Source organism: Halichoeres trimaculatus, unplaced genomic scaffold, assembly GCF_033239565.1.
Source record: "Halichoeres trimaculatus isolate MK-OKI-2021-1 unplaced genomic scaffold, fHalTri1.1 fHalTri1_scaffold_13, whole genome shotgun sequence".
Taxonomy (NCBI): domain Eukaryota; kingdom Metazoa; phylum Chordata; class Actinopteri; order Labriformes; family Labridae; genus Halichoeres; species Halichoeres trimaculatus.
Window position 1 is genome coordinate 23,286,320 of NW_027437191.1, and position 22,314 is coordinate 23,308,633.

The 22,314-nt window shown below is 39.6% G+C and overlaps 1 protein-coding gene across 3 annotated transcripts in view; it reads left to right on the top strand.

Annotated features, from left to right (window-relative positions):
- sgk1 (serum/glucocorticoid regulated kinase 1) overlaps window positions 1-22,314 on the top strand; it is a 93,575-nt gene that overhangs the window by 66,209 nt on the left and 5,052 nt on the right. For all 3 annotated transcript variants that reach the window (XM_074684761.1, XM_074684762.1, XM_074684760.1), the window contains 2 exons: window positions 5,282-5,497; window positions 11,784-11,847. In XM_074684761.1, the coding sequence (XP_074540862.1) occupies window positions 5,282-5,497; window positions 11,784-11,847 (280 nt within the window). The remainder of the gene's footprint in view (window positions 1-5,281; window positions 5,498-11,783; window positions 11,848-22,314) is intronic.

Here is a 22,314-nt window from a genome sequence, read left to right on the forward strand (position 1 = left end):
CAATTTTTAGTCTTTATCTTGTCCTTCTGACGTCTCTGTAGTATCTTCACATGATTTACAGCCCCAAAAATATCACTACTCTTCTCTCTGGTGTTTTAGAAAAGTCTTGTTTCTGCCTCTTATCTGAAACACTTGTCTCTCTAAGACTCCCCGCTCCAAAAACCCCCTCCCCTCTGATGTTGAGCCCTCTGGAGGCCTGTCATGGGAACCCCTTGGTGTTTCAGGCCCAACCCTTTAACATGATTTGATTAACAGCTAAAAATGTTTTATTTTTCTCACTGGTTCAAAAGTGGATATTGTGAAATGCCTTCAAAAACCACCAACTGTTGTATATTTTCTCCATTATTGCTTGAATCAAAAGCACATATGGGTTAAATTTGATAAAACCATGAAAACATATTTGATCTTTTTTCCATTTCTTTGTTGCTAAAAGACCCCAGAGATGACTAAGCAAGGTTCAACTTTCTACCAATCAGCTGAAATATGTATTTAGGAGTTATTTTTGTCGGTTTCTTTCTGTTTTTGTCCATTTTAGTATTAGTTTTAGAAAAAAAATCCACTTTTTTCCCTCAAACTGATGTTTTAGAAAACCTTTCCTAAATCTGAGCAAGGGTTTCCGTTGATCTTTACAGAAAATCCCATTTTAGACTTGATTTTGGCCAAAACCACGCAGAAAGTCTGGAAAAATGTCTTGTTTAATGATATTAAAAGACAAAAATAAAGCCTGAGCAAAAAACAAAAAAAAAATTAGTTGTTTAATTTCTTATTTTAAGACATTATATTTATTTCAAGAAACTTGACAAGTAAATCAACCCCACTTCAAAGGAAAACCTGATCTAGCCCTTTAAAGGGGGATATTGTGCTTTTAGTCATTATTTTATTCCTATGATACCCTGCAAAACCTTTACATTATTTACAGTTTTAAAAAAAATCCCTATATTTCTTCCACTGCTTTTTAAGAAAACCCGTAGTTCAGCCTTTGGTTGCTGTCTCTTTAAGGTTCCCTTCTCCACAAACCCCCTTCCCTCTGAATGGCCAGTCTTCTGGAGGTCTGTCAGAATCAGACCTTAGTGTTTGAGGCCCCAAAAGTGTTTCAAAGCAATTCAGAGATCCTTTTCAGTGACTCTGACATAGATCTTGTGAAGATTTTGCGAAGATCACTTTGAACATAACTTTTGTAAGCAATATACAAACCCAGTCTACAAAGGCGTTGTTACTATAAGTTGGACGGCACTGTCAAAGTCAGCCCAGTCAAGTGTCTTGCAGTAACAGTGGAACATGAATCAGTCTCTGAAGGTTACAGCCAGGACTCTTGGATCCTGATGTAACCTGGAAATATCCAGAGCCGCAGCGTAGAAAAGGCAACATATCCCACAAGCTATGTGTGCCAATTCAAAGATGTTATTCCGCAGAGAATTTAGTATTCAACAGGGCATGCTTGGCTTTGCAGCTGCCAATTTTCTGCTTTTGGCAAGCAAAACTGAAAGTTTGGCTTTGGTAACTAAAACTTGCTCGAACATGAAAAATCTGTCATACCTGGAAATGAAAACCATAACACTCCCAGTGCCCCAGATCTGCTTTTGACTGTAAACACCAGTTTAAAAGGTGAGCCAGAGCTCCTCTAAGGCTGCTAGAGTCTTCTCATTTTTTTCAACAGAGGGTGAGTTTGATGGACTTATCTCTTGGCTCATGGATCTGTATATCTGATATATACATCCTGGTTTCATATGAGTTTCCTGGACTACATTACATCCTGAGTTTATAAGGTGAAAGAGCAGATCTTACAGAAATCTTACGTAACATACTTACAGCAGACACAATGTTGTCTTAAAGGACCACAGCACAAACGGGGTCAAAGGGCGAGAGGACAGGGTCGAGGGGAAAGAAAGTCTGGAAAAGCTGTACTGATGTGTGTGTGTGTGTGTGTGTGTGTTCGGGGGGGGGGGGGGTGTTTAGCTTCCTCAGCTCATATTTTCTCACTGTGTTAAAGAACTCATAGCACCTTGGTTATATAATGACAGATAATCTGTATGATAAACATGTACAGCTCAGCCTAATAAAGAGCAGATTGTTGGTCTGTATATAAATGAAACTAATGACCTGTTGTCATGAGGGCAGCTATGTTTGTGAGCTGTTGTTAAACATCACTCTGTACTTTACTCCCCTTTTTGGATTAGCGGTTTGAAATGTTAACACATGAATTCTATATAACATATGTGTTTACAGATTTCTAAGGCAGATTAAGGGGGGAAATGAAGACAGACTCAAGACTTTTGTGTTTATATGACATGTAAATAAACTAACTTTACTAAAATCAATTTTATGTCTTTGTACATCCCTTTAGTTGGGATGGTATCTTACTGAATACTATCAGATATCATAGTTTATGTTATACAATTATGTCAGATCATTTTGTATCAGATTTCACTGTATCATACTGTTGCATCGCACCCTATCATATCATTACATTTTAACTGTATCACATCATTTTGTATTGTGTTTTACTGCATTGTGTTATGGTACCATAATGTAATCGCCTCACATTGGATCATTTTGTACTAAATGGTTTTGTTTTATCATTTTGTATCATTTTATATTGTATCATATTTCATCCCATGTCACGGTATAATATCATAATGTATCACAGTTTTTATTTCTGTGCTTTATCATTTCATGCTTTATTCACCTCATCATTGTGTACCACATCATTTGGTTTCATGTTAGACATTTCATACAGTGCTGTATTTATGGTACTATTTTATTTTTTTTCTGACTTATCATTTTTTATCTTACCATAAACCCTGTTTTGTTCCTTATCATATCATTTTCTGTGGTATCATGTAGTATCATATCTTTTCATATCATAACACCTTGTACTGTTTATACTTTTTTTTTAATATCGTATCTTTTTGTACTGCTTTGTATCATACCATTTCTCATCTTATCATTTGTTATTATAATTTTGTAACACATTGTTCAGTTCTGTGTATCATTTAGTTAGTTTAGTGTTGTATTATTTTGAATCACATTTTTTTAATATTATGTAGTATGTAGTATCGTTTAGTCATGTTGTATCATTTCAATTTTTCATATTGTATCATAATTTTAGTTTCATATCATTTTGTATGCTATCATACAGTTTTGAGTCGTACGGTTGATTATTCTACAGTTTTGTTTCATTTTGTGTCATATTGAACCATTTAGTTCTTTTGGTGTATGGTGTCTTATTTTATTGTTTCCTTCTGTATCATTTCGTTCCATACCCTTTTGCATTGTACAGTTTTCTGTTGTGTCATATCTGATGTCTGTAGTAGCAAATTGAAATTTGCTCTCAATGTTAAGTATGTTTTGAGTATAATGTATAATTATTGTTGTGTATCATAGGGTTATGTATAGTTTTAAACCGTGTTTGCGTTATCATGTATCAAACACTAGTGCTGCATATCCAGATATATCATTGATTAGATCCCAATGTATCCTATAACCTCAGACTACAGTACGAAAGCTGTTTTGATAATATGAAAGAGGCCAAGTTTGCTTTTTCCCTGTTTCTAGTATGATCCACAATTTTTGGTTACCCTGTGTTTGAGAAACAGGGGTGACGTTCTTTTAGGAGGTGATCAAAACTTGTCTTTTCAAAACAAGCATCAAATCATCTTTTTTTTCAGCACCAGCATGACAGCAAGATATTTCTTTGTTTGTTTGTTTGTTATTGCTTTTTATAGTCGACACACTCACACAGTTATTCCAGCAGAATGGTCTCCTGCTGTGTCGGACTCTCAGTAACTGCTCAGGCTCATTCTGTCTATCTATCAATCAATCAATCAATCTTTATTTATATAGCGCCAAATCATAACAAATGTTATTTCAAGACACTTTACAAAAACATTTACAGGTCTAGACCCGTAAATGTTAATAAAATTTTATTAGCAGAAACCCAACATCAAGACAAGATAAGGAGTCTTATCTTATCTTAATCCACCATGAGTACAGGACTTTGCAGCATTTAGCAAGTTACAATGGCAAGGAAAAACTTCCCTTTAACGGGCAGAAACCTCGGACAGAACCAGACTCATGTTAGACAGACATCTGTCTCGACTGTGTTGGGGTTAGAGAGAGACAGATAGAGGAGAGAGAGTGGGAGAGAGAGGGGGGGGAGAGAGAAAAAAGGAGGGGGGGGGGGGTAGGGATACACACACACGCACACAGACACACACACAGATACACATACACACACACACACACACACACAGAAAGGGAGAGAGAGAGAAACAGACGGAGTCTGAAGTTTGGCGCTGTGGCGACAGTTAAGGAGAAACCAGCAGGCCAAATCCAAAGCTGTAGTAGCTGGTGTCGGACAGGAGCACAGCAGCAGGCCGTCTTCTTCACCGATCCCCAGGAACCTACAAGACAAACTCAGACCCTCCCAGAGAGGTGTATGGTCAGTAACTATAACAGGACAGTAAGACTAGAAGTTAGACTGACAGAAAAAGAGGGAAACAGGAGCCCTGTGTGTCAGTTCCCCCCAGCAGTCTAAACATATAGCAGCATCTAGCACTGAGATGTCAAGAGGTCAACCATTTACACGAGGAAAGTTAATGTTTTTTGCCAAGTTGCAATTTTTGGCTATTGTACACACTCTCTTCCTATCTCTATCTCACACACACGCACATACGCCCTGCCAAGCCGTGGTGAAGTAGAGGCCAGCAGAGCAGCAGCAACGGCTGATAGAGGCCTTGATAAGACTCATTTGAAACGGCTGCAGTCTCTGAACCTGCTCGCTTTGTGTGCCAAGGACACCATTTACCTTACGTAACAGCAATTCTAGGTCACCGACACATCCATCTGTGCAATTTAGCTTCCTCCAGAGCAAAGTGCACCTTGACCTCAGCTTCCACTGTCACATGTACCTTATCTATCTCTGTATAACACCTTCCCCCATCTGTGTGTGTTGATACATGTTATGTATTCTCCTCCTGTTGCAAGTCATGCTAAAAGAATGCAAGAAAAACACCATAGAAAGTAATATCAGATCCTCATAGCATTAATTTTTAAGTAGTAATAAATATTAGTGATCAAAATCGACTTGGTAAGGTGTTAGAGAGTCTGGATGTGTCACCTAATTTCATCTTAACCCTAACAGTCACTGCGGCTTTGGGCTGAAAGTGACTTTCTGCAGGTGATCATTATGACATTAGGAGAATAACAAGTTGTTTGTCACTTTTATTGCTGCAAATGATCGTGTGACGACTTTTCAAACCAGTCGTTTTCTCACCTGCAGGTCAGGAAGTGGAGGATGCTGGCTCGCCATCACGGGGACACTTCGTCCAAGCAGAAAGGAGTGGAGTCAGACGTTCACCTGGGTGGGTGTCAGTCCTGGGGGGTTCACGCCTCGCCCTTCATGGCCAGTCCGGTCATGCTGGAGTGCTCCATCTGCAGCGGGCCCTACATCAGCTACACCCTGGAGGACACCTGGCAGCCCCGGCAGCGCACACAGGCAAGCTCAATCTACTCACGGACCATTAAATTACCAACATCCATTTGTTAAATGAAGCTCGTAAGAGGAGGTTTTCAGGTGTGCTTAACAGGGAAATCCTAAGAGACCTCTCAGAGACAGCTGCAATACCCTCAGGAAGACGACTGAGTATTTCCAAAAGTCTGTTTTTAAAGCTGTCAGCTCTGATTCCAACAAACTCAATTAAATCTTGCAGATCAAAAGAGCCTCAGCTTGCTTTTTACCCCACTGAGTTTCACAATCAAGTTAATTAAAACGAAGAGATGAGTTGTTTTTTAAATGTCAGTATCACACACAAATATTCATGTCCATAGAGCCCCCCAAAATTGAATCAGACAATATTTTTCACAGTCTGGGGATGTTTTTAGTGAAAGTTTATCAAAAGTAGGCCTTTAAAGCTCCCTGTGAGGAGTTTTTGGCTGGTTATGAAACAAGTTAGAATTAATGTTTTTTAATGACAAAGACAAAGAAACAAAGAAATGAGACCATGAGGGATAAAACTAACCCTTTCTTTTTTTGTAGTTTTAAACACTTGTTATCTCTGCAAGGAGGTAGGTGTCAAACTAACGGCCGTTAAAGACTTTCAGGATCATTTAGAAAGTCCTCACAGTCCCTTCAATGAAAACTTTATTCTCATTTTTAATTTGCTGTGAGCGTCATGATTTAAAAAGTTAGGACAGGAGCTTGTGTACTGTTGTGTTGCATCAACCTGTTTTAATAACACTCTGTTAACCAAACAGACCAGTTTTTCTTTTTCCATTCAGACTACCACTGAATCAAATCCACTGTTCTTTGTTCTGGCTTCCTCAGTAATTCTGGTCACGGGCCACCACTGAATATGAGCCGCATTTGCTAAAAAAGTCAATAAAAAGTCCCTTTACAAGGTACACAAGGCAAAATGATGCCTGAATTGCTTGTTAAGACTAGGAAAATGTATAACTTTTTTGTTTTTTTTGTCCTTGAAAGAGTCAGAAATCATGCTTGGAAACCTCAACTTTACTTCTTTCAGGAGCATTTTGAATTTTTTTCTCCTGCAAATGGTTGAAGAGTTGCAGAAATGAGAAAAACTTGCATTAGCTATTTCCCATGAGTGGAACTTTTTACTATGCAGTACTGTAATAGAATAGAATAGAATTGTCTCTATTAATTATTTATCTATTTCCAAGTGGAAATTCAGGAGTCACAGCAGCAATACGAGGAAAAAAAAGTAAGAAATAGCAACTATACCCTAGATAAAGAAAGCATTTCTTTCCTTCTTTCGGGTGTCATTTCAGTTTTCTTCCTAGCCCAAATGGTTGAGGAGTTACGGTAATTTAAAGAGCACTTGTAAAATGGGAGCGCGGGTGCTGCAAAGTCAATTTTTTTTTTTGCCTCATTAGCAGATATTTTCCTCTTGACAAACAATTCAGGCATAATTTCTGTCTTTTATTATCTTGAAATAAGTCATTTCCAACCCATTCTTCTCTTATTTTTATCTTGCAATGGGCTTCATTTTTAATCCTTTTTTTCACATCTGTCCAACTCCCTCAAGGAGTGTTCTGCTTTCTGAGCAGAATGTTTGTCATGTTTCCTGAAAGAAGAATAATTTCTACAATTTCTACTATTTAATATTGTCAAAACATAAAACAAAAAGGTTTTCAGCATCACTGTCTTACCTTTTTTTGCAAAGTTTATCTCTGCAAACCCAGGCATAGGGTCAGGATTCTGTATCTGCAGATATTACTGAATCAGTATTGGGGGCAAGATATGCAAATGAGGACATTTCCACTTTTTTTTAGCATATCCATCACAATAAACCAGATTGTGTTTTTAAATTGCATAATGTGAAGATGGCAGCTCACACACTGCAGGACTACATTGTTTCTGATTATTTAGTTCACTAGGTCAGTGACGTTTCGGATTTCTTTGGTATGGATGTGTGACTGTTTCACGACCTTATGTCACGAGTAGACAAATTAAATTTAGTAAGTGTGTTTGGGTGTGAGCTGTGTCTTGACCCATTTGGTTATTAAAAGCGACAACTCTGCCCTTTAAGTGGTGTGATGACTGCTTCAGAAACACTCCAGAGTATGCAGAAAGTCTCCGTCACTCAAACGTCTTAATAACATCTACTTAACTCTGTCCCACTTTTCCTCTTACACCAACTCTTAAATCTGCCGCTGTCAGGACGTCCTCGTCCCCGTCCTCATGTCAGATTCAAGTTTTTCGGTGACATGGCTGACAGTCATCTTCTCTTCAAAGTGTTCCTGTTAAATTCACTCTTAGCCTAGTTTGCTATTCTGCTCGGCAGCTCAGGAAACTCATCACAGCTCTCAGTGTTCTCCCATGGGTGTTTTTCCAAGACAAGCTGAGGCATGTGTGTGTGTTATGTGTGTGTTACGTGTGAGTCATTTCAATCTCATCAGTTTGTTTATTCACTCAGAAGCTTTTCGGCAATACCTGACAGCAGCCTCAAATGTTCATCCTGTCCTCTGTTTTTGTATGTACAGACACATGTTGCATGCTGATAATACCCTCTTCTACGTCACACCCTTTCCCCCGACGTGCCCCCCACTGTCTCTTTCCTCTGCCTGTGTACTGATATTGATGGAGTCGTATCCTCAGTGATGGTGAATTGAGGCTTCAGCTTATAAATATTTGATATTGGATTTATGCTTTAAAGACGTTGAAAGTTTGGGCTGTTGAAGTGGAGAGAAAGATGATTTTTTCTTTTTTGTGAGTGAGGTTCAAGGAGAGGTTTGGGCTCTGATGACTCAACTGTGAATCATGATGTGAAAGTTTTCTCTGGACTTGAAGTTCTTTTTTGACATACGTTTCAAATACTTCTAATTCCTATCTCCTAATGTCATATTTTGTACATTACTGAACAAAATACACGTGTAAAGTTAATAATTTCTGATGTTGCAATCTTCCAGGAACTTTCTCAAACTGGTTTCGGGCAGTTTTGTTTTGTTGAAGTGTAATAAAGGTGCAAAGAACAGACGTTAAACATTACCTTGTGCTACTGTTGCAGCTTGTTACACCTGCTTCTATAATAATTAAAATGTGCTCACCGCAAATTGGGAACTGCACTTTCTGTTACCTTAAAGAGGGGGTATTGTGTTTTTTTAAGGCTCTGTTCTGTCCCAATGGTACCCCTAGCTTCACATGATTGACAGCAAAAAAAAACCAAAACTTTTTATTCCAAGCTGGTGTTTTGGAAAATTCTTACACACTTGATTATAGCTGCTGTCTCTTTAAGACTTTTGACTCCTCAAGCCCCCTGCCGTTATGGAGACCTTGGAGGCAGGGGGCCTTCATGGAGCAGAGCTTGGTGTTAACAGTCAGATTAAGGGGTTTCTTCAACACATGAACATGTAGTCTGAGCATCCAGCATTGTTTCTTTATATCCATGTTTGTAATATAGGAAGAAGAATACCCCCTCTTTAAACTCAATGCTTCTCTGTCACCACTTATATAGAGCAGAGGTTTCCCACCACTTTCAGCTCTGGGCTCAAGTGATTTAGGGCCGGCTCACCCCGGAAACCCGGCCTAATTAAATCTCGTCATGTGGGGATCCAAGTGAAAGTGGGGCAAAAGCGAGTCTGGGTCTGAACCAGTCGTCTTAGAAATGCTGATTTAGAGGTGTGCTTTTAAAAAACGTGACCTCCAACCCTCCCCTTCAATAGTCACTGCGCTCTTTTCATGAGCTGGAGAAGGTGGCCTAGATCGGTGGTTGCCAGACGCTGTGGCATAATCCACTCAGACAAAGCAATGACTTTACTTTTGTGTAGCACTTCAGCCGTTTAACATGAATATTACAAAAGCTGTGACACTCTCCTGTTTCTTTAAACATACCAAGGGCTTTAAACGTCTCCTGACCTACAAGTTAACCCAAACCATAGCTGTCCTACCTACTTTCTAAAGAAATTTATCTAACAGTGACGTGTTCATGCCATGTTCAGCCTCAGGCCTGGGCAGTTACAAGAGGAACACCTATCATTTATCCAACTGAATTAAAAAAAAAAAAAAAAAAACAAGTCCAAACTGGATTTAGAGGGTTGTACACAAGCACGGAGGTTTGTTTTTAAACATGTCAGGTTGTTCTTATGACCATGGTATCACAAACAGGAGTAAAATCAAAGAATCTGTCTTATATATAAGGTGCTAAACTGGAAGATTTATGCAGGTTAGCATCTGTTTATCTTTAATTGTCAACATTTAATGAGATCTCTACTAACAAACACCTTTTGCTCTGAGACAAGTTTGCATAATTTCATTTTGTACTCTGTGTACTCTTAATTTGCATGTTTTTTTCTCTTGGAAGTACAACCCAAATTCTAAGAAAGTCAGGGTGCTTTGTTCGCTGTTAATATAACTGATTTTAACTATTTGCAAGTCATTTAAAGTCTGTATGAATCAAAATAGTTAATAGTAACAGGTTAAAGTTTAGATTGTATTATTAAATGACAATTATATGCTCATTTTTCTAATCTGCTGTCAGCAAAATGTTTTAAAAAGTTAGGACAGGAAGCTTGTTTACTGTTGTGTTGCATCACCTTGTCTTTTAACAACAGTCTGTAAACTGAGCAGACCAGTTTCTGTCCCGTTCTCACCTGATGTTAGATTTCATCTGCTCAACACCTCAGGCTCCCTTTTTGCAGTATTTTTTGTTTTATGTCACACAAAATCAACTGTTTTGCATGTGGACACTTCTACTACAGAGTCACGCTGTTGTGATACACCTTACGTTGTGCAGTATTGAGGGAAGCTACCCAAATGTGAAAGTTCCCCAAGTCATGAGAACACACAACATTGGATAAAATGAAATCTAACCGAGTGTTTATTTCTTATTTTAATAAGATAGTGTCTTTTTAGACTTAACATGAGCCACATTTACCTGAAAAGTCCAGAAACATGTCTTGTTTCAAGATATTAACAAACAAAAATGACGCCTGAATTTCTTGAAATAAAAGTAACGTCTTAAAACCCATCAGAGTGCTGGTGCGCCTATTTTACAAGTTTTTTTTATTTTATTTTTTATTTTTTTATTAATAAATAATGAAAAATTTTTAACAGCTCCTTTAATAGGAAAACACATGCTTTACAGAGATGTCAGAGATATTATGGTACTGCAGAGGAATCCACATGCAACTCTTTGAGCAAGAGAAAAAAATCAAACTGTCCCTGAAAGCAGAGAAGACGAGCTTTTCAGGCATGATCTCTGACTCTTTTAGCACCAAAATAACAACAATAACAACAAAGAAAGTCCAGGTGGCCTGTGTGATACTTGGATTATAAGGGGTTAATTCAAAGAACTGGACAAGTCAATTTTTCTTACCCCACTGATTGATTAATTTCAAACATTTCAGGCATAACAGGATGTCCATGATTTCCAAAGCGAATTTAAAAAAACTGGTTTGTCAGACCACAGGACAGTTCTGTATTTAATCTCAGTCCATTTTTTTGTAATTTGTTTTTTTAGGCTTTTTACGCCTTTATTATGAGAGGACAAGGCATTGGATAGCGCAGGAAACAGCTTGAGGGCTAGCCTCACGGTACACATGACCTAAACTGCTAAGCCATACCGTCACTCCAACTTAGCTCCTTACATGGGCTCTGTTTCAGCCGAGTCATTTGTGTTCCCAGATCATGTTTATGTACTGTCTCTTCTTTGCATAGCTCACTTGTAACCTGTGTTTGGGATCTTTTAGATACTATTTAGACCCAATGCGGTGACTCCCACTACAGGGTCATGCCTGTTTCACTGCAGTGCTGCCTGAAAGCTTGAAAACAACGTCAATCTAGTATTGTTCTCATTCTTGTCACTTTTTACTTAGAGGTTTCCTCAGATTTTTTTTTTTTTACTTTTTAATGACTTCATGGACTGTAGATGATAAATCCCCTCAGTTCTTATGTTTTTTCTCACTGAAGTTGTTGAACTATTTTCTTACGTAGTCTCTTCTTACAGTGGTGACTCAGCGTCCCTGGAGTGACCTTTTTATGTCTGTCATGTTACTAACCTGTTGATCATTAACCTCATTAACTAATGTTCCTTCAGTTGTTACTGAGTGTTACACAACTTTTAAAGTGTTTTCTTCTCTCTGTCCCAGTTTTTGTTGGAACCTGTCAAAGTTATCAAATTAAAAATAGGCACAACCATTCAGAGGTTGTCTTTGCACGCTTTGAACTACTGATTGAGTCCCAATGATTTGCTAACTACCCAAACCCCATCATTTGGATTTAGGTTTGAATGTTTTTAATTAAATCATGCTGTATTTCTCCTCAGGCCATGGACCTGTACTACCACAATGAGTCAGACCCGGACTCCTACTGTTGCCCTGGAGAAAACAGTGAGTAAACCAACCACTAAGCCTCTTTTCTGTATTCCTCCACTTCCTCCTGACGGTGCGCCTTTCACACACTAGCTTCCAGCCTCTGTTATGTTTTCCAACATCATCCTTCTCCAGTCATTTGTCATCTTCTGCTTCCAACATCTGATTATTTTCTGCTGGTTGTTGTCCTCCTTTATTTCTCTCCCATGTTTTTCCTTTCAGTCTGAGTCTGATGCATGCAGGAAAAATGATTCAGCCTGCACACACACACACACACACACACACCACACACACACACACACACACACACACACACACACACACACACACACACACACACACACACACACACACACACACACACACACACACACACACACACACACACACACACACACACTCTCTCTCACACACACACATGCTGGGTAACTTTGCCTTACTTTACCACTTGTCCCACTGATCCAGCCTCTAATCCAGCAGGATAATAACCATTGTTCATAAACCAAGATTACTATTTGTTATTTTCTGGAAACCAGCTTCGAAAAGAAAACAGTATTTACTGACATGAAGCTGAGCGCTGATCATAACACACACACACACACCCAGTGACCTCTGGGGCATCTGCTCAGAGCCTCTCACGCTCGCTGCTGCAGAAATATGAGAGTGTTACTGGGTTGGTTGTTACACATGTGTGTCACTGGGTAAGAGTCCAGCTTTTTATTGGTTTATAGCCAAAGTGATTTTAATTCCCATCATGCCTCATGTTATGGCCTCAAATTAAAGCAAAGTACAGGGTGATTTATACGTGCGTGTCACATTCAGGAACAAAGTTTATGTGCTGTCTTTTTTATTGGTCCCTTTAACTTGGTAAATGATTTTTTATTCCCCAAAACAGAAAGTCATTTTGTAAACATATTTTGTGCATTTTTAAAATCTTTAAACCATTTTTGGAAGTAAAATAAAGGTCACAACTGAACACATTTGTTCAACTACATTGATTTTTATTTCACAGTTTTTATTAAGAAGATGATGGATGGATGGATGGATGGATGGATGGATGGATGGATGGATGGATGCATGGATGGATGCATGGATGGATGGATGCATGCATGCATGAGTGGATGGATGGATGGATGCATGCATGCATACATGCATGCACAAGTAGATGGATGGATGGATGGATGGATGGATGGATGGATGGATGGATGGATGGATGGATGGATGGATGGATGGATGAATGGATGCATGCATGCATGCATGCATACATACATGCATGCACGAGTAGATGGATGGATGGATGGATGGATGGATGGATGGATGGATGGATGGATGGATGGATGGATGGATGGATGGAAAGATGAAGTATTGGTGTTTGAATTGATGGATGGATGGATGAATGGATGGATAGATGAATGGAAAGATGAAGTATTGGTGTTTGCATGGATGGATGGCTGGATGGACGGATGGATGGCTGGATGGACGGATGGATGGCTGGATGGACGGATGGATGGATAATTTGAAAGATTGAGTGTTGGTGTATGCATTGATGGATGGGCAGATGGATGGATGGATGGATGGATGGATAGATGGATGTAGTTTGTGTATGAATTGGTGGATGGATGGATGGATGGATGGATGGATGGATGGATGGATGGATGGATGGATGGATGGATGGATGGATTGTTTGATTAATGAAAAAGAGCAATGTTGAATGTATTGATGAATGGATTAAAGTGCAGATAAAGAATGATAGACCAATGGATGGATGCATATTGGTGGATGAATGTATGGTTGGATGAATAGATGCATGAATAGATGTAATTGGGCCCAACCTTACCTAGATAGTGTGTTAGTCCAATGTGGTATTTTCGTTAAACATTTTGTACTGAGCTGACACTGGCTGTCTTACTTTATATTTACTTCTGTTGTTGCTTCAATGTGAACAAACGTACTCTCATGTGATAGATGTGTAGGAGAGGAGTGAGGCCATCACTGTGCACAGGTCTGTTTGTAGTATTTAAACTGACTTTGGACAGGTTTTTTGAGTTCATTCTATCCCTCTGACTTGTAGACTCCAGAAGGAGTTGACACACACTTTTTTATCCTGTTAATTGCCATAGGGTTTGCCAATAACAGTTAAACGTGAGTAATTAGTTGAGCTGGTGACGATCTGTTTCTGCGGCCTCAGCTGTGGAGCTGCTTCACTTGTTGATCCCAGCTCAGCAATTACTGGCTTTAGCCAAGCTTTAAGTTGGAGTTTGTCACATGTGATGAGTCATTTTGGGTTATGTTGTAAAGACGGAGGGAGCAGCACAGCAGCAGCAGGTCTGGTAACAATAATTACACTCCTGACCTTCTGATTTTACCCAGGAACAAATGTCTGCTCTTTCACCCCTCTCTGAAAATATGGTCTTATATAACTCCTGCAGATTAAACCCAGTTATTAAAACACATTTATACATTCATCATTGACTTTATAGAGATTCCAGGATGACTTCATGTTTATGTAACTCGGCCTGAGTGTGTTCTCATGTCTCATTTTAACTTTGTTGTGCTGCTGAACTGTGAAGAGCTCTTTCTGTCTTTCTGAAGCTCGTGTTTACACTTCTCTGCCCTCATTCAGCTCACCTGTGTCAACCTGCCCTTCACTGGCAAACATACACACCTTCACACGCACGCACACACTAAGACAGCACAAACACATGCAGAAGCTGTTCAGGCGCTCCCACGGCAGAGGCTATTGACAGTTGATGGTCTGAACACGTTTGCTGTTGTTGTTAAACTCTGTGATTTTAGGGAGCATTAAGGATTTAGAAAAAGGACCGCTTATGATATAACCTGCTGCACCTTAAAGAGCAATTAAAGAAACCGTCACGGCCTCAAACATTGCACATTATATTTGACACTTTGTCACGTCATTCCATATTTTCCTCTTTTTTCCAATCCTTTTTTACTATGACAGCCTAAAACGAGACAGGAAAGTGACGCCAGTGAGAAAGACACTGCTTAAAGTTTGCCATTGTTTAAAAAAAGTAGTACATTACATTCCTCTTTTTCTGTTTCTGGCTAGTCTCAGTTTCACTGTAAATAGTAAGTTACACAGAGGCCTCACTCTGTCTTACCTTAGCTGTATGAGCCCAAGATAGAAACCAATTCTCTTGTAGCTAATTTGCTATAGATGGATCCTAGAGGTAGATACAATATGTCCAGTATTGTAGCTGCTCTGATTAGCTTCTTCCACTTGCTATCATCAACACGCAGCTAATGTGAACATGCCTCTCTCTACTAAAAATGGTCCGGCACAACCAAAACATCAACATACAGGCAGAGGAGGGGGTTGAAACAGACACAGACACACATGTATAGAGGCCCATAGGGGGCAATTGAGCAAAATCATTCCTGGAAGAGGTAACATTGTATTTTTTTTAGGAAAATCCTGCAGACTCTGCCTTTAAGGTTGATTAAATTACAACAGCATGATGCAGATTTGTGAAAGGTAAAAAAGCAAGATTTGTCAGGTCAAATACTCGCTTCTTATACCGAGACAGGATCAGTAATTTCTGGTCAAGCTAGCTGCATTTTTAAGACAATATCTATGTCTTAACATCTGTTAAAAATGCTTGTAAATGTTTTCACTTATGGCATTCCCACTTGCATATGTTTACATGAAAGAAGATCATTTCAGTGTTCATCATCAGAATACAGAGAAAAAACTCTCCACTGGTGTAGAGTTTTGACATGTAGAGATATTAAAGACGGGTATTCTGCTTTTCTGTAAATAATGATAGATTTAAAGTAACAATAAAGGATGTTCAGACTGAGCATGTGCAGATTTTCAAACCTCCACATGTTCATTTGTTGTTGAAATCCCTGAATCTGTCTGTAAACTGATCAAAAAACTGCTTTAAAAGTAACATGAGATATTAACGAGATCTACATAAGACACTCATGAGACTTGCTGAAATGATGTCTTTGCAAGATCTTTTAGCTGTGTGGGCCTCAAACACCAAGGTCTGTCCCTGACAGGCTTCCATAGGGCTGGTCAAATGGACTAGACACAAGGGGTTTGTGGAGTGGGGAGCCTTTAAGAGACAGCACTTGTAGAGATAGATAGAGGCTGAAATAAGGTTTTTCTAAAGCCCTGTTTCCACAAAGTGGTTGAGTTTGGTTGTGCTCGCTGCTATGCTGTTATGCTATGCTATTATGTAGCTGATGCACCACCAGCATCCAGCTTGCATGCTGTCTACCAAGAAGAACATGGTTGGCTGTGGAAACACAACCAGGATTTTTTTGTTTGGTTGTAAATCATGTGAAGCTACAATGGGAAAACCAAAGGGGCAGAAGAAAGACTAAAAAAGGCCCACTACTCCCTCTTTGAAAGGCTCTAAACAGCACTAATTGCAGGTTATGGTGACAAATAATCAGAGTTAGATAATAGTTACTGAACTCTTTTACACTGTCTCTGTTTTCCCTTAAATGAGACCAATTAACAAATGATTTCCAGGAAGTGTACTGTAATAGATCAGTTTATTTTAGGGGACCCATTACGAAACCTTCAAAATAAAAGTGTTACCAAACACACAGACCAGCTGACCGTCTCACACAAGCCCAGAGAAGTCTCAAATATCCAGTCTGATGATTGGCATCAGTAGGCTGTGTATACACACACACTCTTGCACACACACACAATGACAGAGCGGCATGGCAAAATAAAAGCCCGGCTGTCCTCTCTGAATAGCCGAGGCCTTTATGTAACAGTGTCATTTGGTTCCTCACCACTGAGGCTCATTCTCATTCAACGCCAGATCAAGTAGAGCCTCAAACACTCTCCTCTTCAGCACTGGGAGAGGCGGGCATCACAACACTGAGGGATCATGGGAAAATAAACAGATTCAGTAGACAGATGTCGTGTGCCCTGAAGACAGCGTGAAAATGGGCATATGCCGGTCTGTGAGTGTGTATCGTTACTCTCTAGGTGGGTGGGTTGAGTGTGTGCGTGTGTTTATACCAAAATTTCAATATCCTGCACCTCAACCCCTTGGGCACTGCATGAACTGCTTCCTGTCCTTTTAAAATGGCCTGCTGGAGCATGTGTGTGTGTGTGTGTGTGTGAGTCAATGATGGCTTGGCAGTGATGGCAGAGCCACTAGTGGGTTACATAACACACACACACACACACACACACACGCATACACACACACACAAATAGAAACCCAACAAACACAGCTCGTGTAATCGTGGAGCCTCCTCTTGTTCGGGGCCTAAAACGCAACCGGCCTGTAAATCCAGACAGGACGAGGAGGCCAGAGAGGAAAACTACTGAGGAGATCTTTTGTTTTGCACCGCTCCCTCGCTTCTTCGCTCCCCCTCTCCGTCTCTCCCTCCGTCTTTTTTTTCCCTCTTCTCCTCCTCATCTTGTCTCAACACCTCTCCCCTGTTTCATTCAACTCCGGGCTATGACCACAGATGCACACACAAGAGCAGTGCTACACCCCAACGAAGGAGGTAACTTCTTCTTCTTCTTCTTCTTCTTCTTTTCCTCTCTTCTTCTTCTGCACTTTTGTCCTCTCAGTTTTTTACTTTAAAAATTAAGGAAAGAAATACTTACTAACGGCAAATCTTGTCAAGAATGGTGGATGTTCCTAGTTTATAGGAGTAGATACGTGAACCAGTGCAAAACTAGCTCTGTCACTTTGACGGTTTTAAAAACTCAAATCTCTGACAGAAGCTAACTTTGTGCCTCTTTAGGCATTTACATGTGAAATATTTCCCTTTCCCTGGCTTTATTCGGGCTTTAAACTTTAACTGAATATGCACCCATTCATTTCATCAACTGAATACTCCTGGGATAAGTTATTTCTAGATTTTCTTGTTATCGCTGAAGAACAAGTTAATCTCCTAATTCAAAGGATCAATTTACCACCTTATCTCGAGATAACAAAGCTTGCTTTCTTGTGGTGTTGAGATAATTTCCTGGTGATTCAGAGAAGCGTCTCGGATTCACATACCAAGATACTTAATCCCTGACTGCACCCACTGCAATGCCATGCCGTTGATGAATGAATGAGTTTTGTAGCATTAGCTTTTTGCTTTGTTGGATTTGTGCTTTTGCAACTCTGGGAATGCCTGTTACGATCACCTGCCGTCAAGAGATGTTAAACAGCCAGAAGCAGGAAATGAAACCAGAACCAGAAAACATCTCACTTACAGAAGACATAAGGTGAAAGGGAAGGAAGGGGGATGAGAAAGAGTGACGCTTGGGACTGACCCCTAACCCTCTAAATTTGTTGATCAACTGTTTGGTAGAGCATTTTTGAGTCGTTCTATCTCATTGTACAGGTGTCTGTACATTTGATCTTCATTTTCTTCATAAAGAAACGACATTCCGCATTCTCAGAACGTTAAAAAAGGATGAGTCAAGTTTTATCTGTCTTCATCTGTGTAAGTTTTCCTGCGCAAAAGGAAACTGTGCTGTTTCCCTCATTTGCAGCTGATTGAAGCCGTCAGCCTGGGTCCCACATGGAGTGCAGATGTAGTGTCAGTGCTGACATTCTGCAGATTAAACACTTCTTCAAGGAGAAAAATCTGCGTCAGACACAGATGTGTTACGTTTTCACCAGAGCAGAGAGGAGAAAGAGAGAGTTGTTGGACACCTTGAGGGAGTTTAAGAAGTACCCGATGTGCCCTCTATTTTTTCACAGAATGTGTGTGTGTGTGTGTGTGTGTGTGTGTGTGTGTGTGTGTGTGTGTGTGTGTGTGTGTGTGTGTGTGTGTGTGTGTCTCTGCATGTTCTGTCAGGCTCTCTGCAGGTTTGTTTTGCCCTCCAGATTCAGCACAAGTGTGTGTGCATGCATGTGCGTGTGTGCTGTCAGACTCCCTGCAGGTTTATTTTGCCCTCCAGGCCTCCGTGTGTGTGTGTGTGTGTGTGTGTGTGTGTGTGTGTGTGTGTGTGTGTGTGTGTGTGTGTGTGTGTGTGTGTGTGTGTGTGTGTGTGTGTGTGTGTGTGTGTGTGTGTGTGTGTGTGTGTGTGTGTGTCTGCTGGACGATTAATAATAGATGTGACCTGAGTAAAGGGGAGATGGGGACAACAGTGAAAAGTTGGGGCTCTATATTTAAAAACTGCAAAGTTACATTTGCAAGAGGTCAGGGGTCAGGTAATACACACTCTCTCTGTCTCACACACTCACTCACACACACACACACACACACACACACACACACACACACACACACACACACACACACACACAGATCCTGACTCATAGTCAGAAGGACGAGCCTTAATAACTGCATGTCCCAGTCACTGCCTGTTGCACAAAAACACCTTTTCACACTCACACACTCCCTTGTTCTGCTTCTTGCATCATCACACCTTTGTTTGTCTCTTCGTCACACACTTCTCGAGAAAAAACTCAACCCTGGGAAGGACAAACAGACTAGTTAATTTATTAAACCATGACCTCTTGCAGCTGACAACCCACTCAGTGATTTTCCAAAACCTGGGTTAGGATTTAATCTGTTCTCAGGAGGTGACTGAACTCAGCGTGCTGCAGTGGAAAAACACTGCTGACTTGTCAGGATGAAACCTTTGGGAAAATGAAATAATCCATATGTTTGAATCTTGCTCTTAAAGTTCCTGTGAGGAGAGTTTTGGTTGTGAAACAGGCTGAAATAGATACTGATGCCTCCATATGACCCACAAAAGCAAGCAGGGAGAGAGATGAACTCTTCATGAAAACTTTTTATTTGACCCTTTAGGGATTGGAGAAAGCTATTTATAGGACAATCAAACTTTTTCTTTTTTGCATTTATCCCTGAAAATATTTACGGTGAGTGAGATTTATAACCCTTAAAAGAAAGAAGGATAAGAAAAACAAAAGAACATACTCACAGGACAAGGCCAGAAACAGAGAAACTGTCAGACTTGATTAATAGTATGTCAGGGAAGCAGCATATACAACAATGGCCAAAAGGGGACCAGCAGCATGTTTTGGCTGTATGGCCAGCAGATTCTTGACATTATTACAAACCATGATCCAGTATAGTGATTTAAATTCTCTTTCCTTTTATGAATAAAGAAGGTAGTGTCATTTGACAGTTTTGTAATTAGCAGTAGCTGGTGGCTAACCTACTAGCCTAGCCACTGTAGCTGGCCCAGCTAGCAGATGTCAGGCAGTATCTCTGCCTTGAAGAAGTCCCTTAAAAGTTAGAAATTACAAAATCCTTCAGTGGACATCTATTGTTCTGCTGAAGGTCTAACTTCACTGTGTGGAGTTGTGTTAGCTGTTGAAACTGCACCATTGAAATAATTTAAAAAAAAATTACTTTTATGAGCTGAAAAAATCACAGTGTATGTTAATATTTAAAACTAGAGGCATTTGTGGAAAGTTTCACTCAAAGTCTGAAACCTAAACTAGGTCTAGGACTTTTTCATTGGTGTATAATGCTGCATTGGGCTCTAACAGGCTCACACAACTCTTCATGAAACTGTAATTACAGCATTTTAAAGCTTGAGCTTTACAGTGGCCAAGACAAAGACAATAACAAATATATGAAATAGAATATAGACAGAACATAAATTAAATTTATGTATTCAAACAGTTAAAGTAAAAAAAAGTTCAAATTAAGTTTAAGCACAAAAATGTCAATATTATTATAAAATAGTTTAAATAAATGAACACTACGGGCGAGAATAAAGGATAAAGATGAATAACAAAAATACAAATTGATAAGTTGTAAATGATAAAAAGAGTGAAAAACTTTGTTTTCATTGCCCAAAATTTCATAACAGTGCTAACAACAACTGAAGGAGAAGTATGACAGAGGATTAAGGCCATGATACAAAAAAAAAAATATATATATATATATATATATATATATATATATATATATATATATATATATATATATATATATATATATATATATATATATATATATATATATATGTTAACAAGTTAAATTAGAAGAAAAATGCCATAACTTTACCAGAATGAACTGGATGTAATTAAATTAAACTTTATTGTCATATATTTATGGGATTAACTGTGCCCCCCCCCCCCTTTTATTTATTTATTTATTTATTTATTTATTTATTTATTTATTATCATAGCCCTAATCCTCTGTTGTAAAAAGGTGAAACAAGTTCCAGAGTTCTATTTGTCGCATTTATACTAATGGGGCTAGGTCAAGGCTCCATATGTCTCCCAGTTGCATATTATTGTCACAGCACATACTGCTTAAGGATCAACCTGCTTATCTACCTGTAATAATTGCAGCATGACTACTTTGATATCCGGGCACTGTTGTAGGACATACAATTTTTGTCCACAGGAGGCGCCAAAAATCACTTTATGCTGAAAAGTTCCTTACAGGAGCTTTAATTCTAAACTTTGGCCTCTGTTTCATGTTTAACAACCACTTATAGTGTGTGTGTGTGTGTGTGTGTGTGTGTGTGTGTGTGTGTGTGTGTGTGTGTGTGTGTGTGTGTGTGTGTGTGTGTGTGTGTGTTGATAAAACTTGTTGAGCACAGGTCCTTTTGTGGTGTTACTTTGAGAGTAAAGCAACATGAAAAACAAAATTAGCCCAAAGTTTTGGTTTATTTGTTTTTGCAGCATCCTCAGTTTACAGAAGGAAAGTTTTACGATAGATTGTGATGGATAGATAACTGCTTCTCATCGTTTGTTTTTGATAGGATAAATAAACAACGTTATTTTCAGTGCATTGAAAAAAAGCATAAGCTCATGATTGGAACCTGTGCAGGCAGTTTACCCCGCCTCCCCTGCAGGAAAACTCCTGCAACCCTACCATGCATGAAACACTGAACTGTGGAGTGGAAGGAAATAGAGGGCGGGACGTCTCCGCCCCCCCGCCCCCCCCCCCCCCCCCCCGAAAAGAAAAAAAAAAATTGGATGAAACTCTCGAAGGAGGGGAAAGCTGCTGTGTAGTTTGATAACCTCTCTACCGAGGAACCTAAAGCCTCTTTCTTCTCCTTCTTCTTCCTGAGAATCGGACAAAAAAACGCGTCCAAATGAAAGACAAAACTACCGCCCTCACATGTAAGTAACCTAAATGTTTGTCAGAGACCGGATAGGAGGGTAGAGGGTTCAAAAGTTCTGTATCAGTTTTTGTTTTCAATGTCGATCGATGACATCTGAAAGAAGGGCTCAGGGGTGTTTCTGCACCTCGGGTTATTAATAGTTATGTTGTGAGGCTAAATCTGAGGCACACAGCTCTCTTTCTGTGTCAGACACACTTGGGGGGCGCTCGGTTCACCCCATAATCCAGTGACCTGGTTTTATGATGCTGTTGCATGAAGGCTTGCAGACGGGGGGCCTTTAGAAAGTGCCAAACGAGCCTTGGCAACTCTTAAAGCAACTTGTTGAAGTGTGGAGCTGCAGGCTGCGAAATGAGAACTCGGTCAGAGCTGAAAGGTTGGTTTGTTAGTCATCCAAACGGAATCTGTTTTTTTTTTTGTTACGCGGA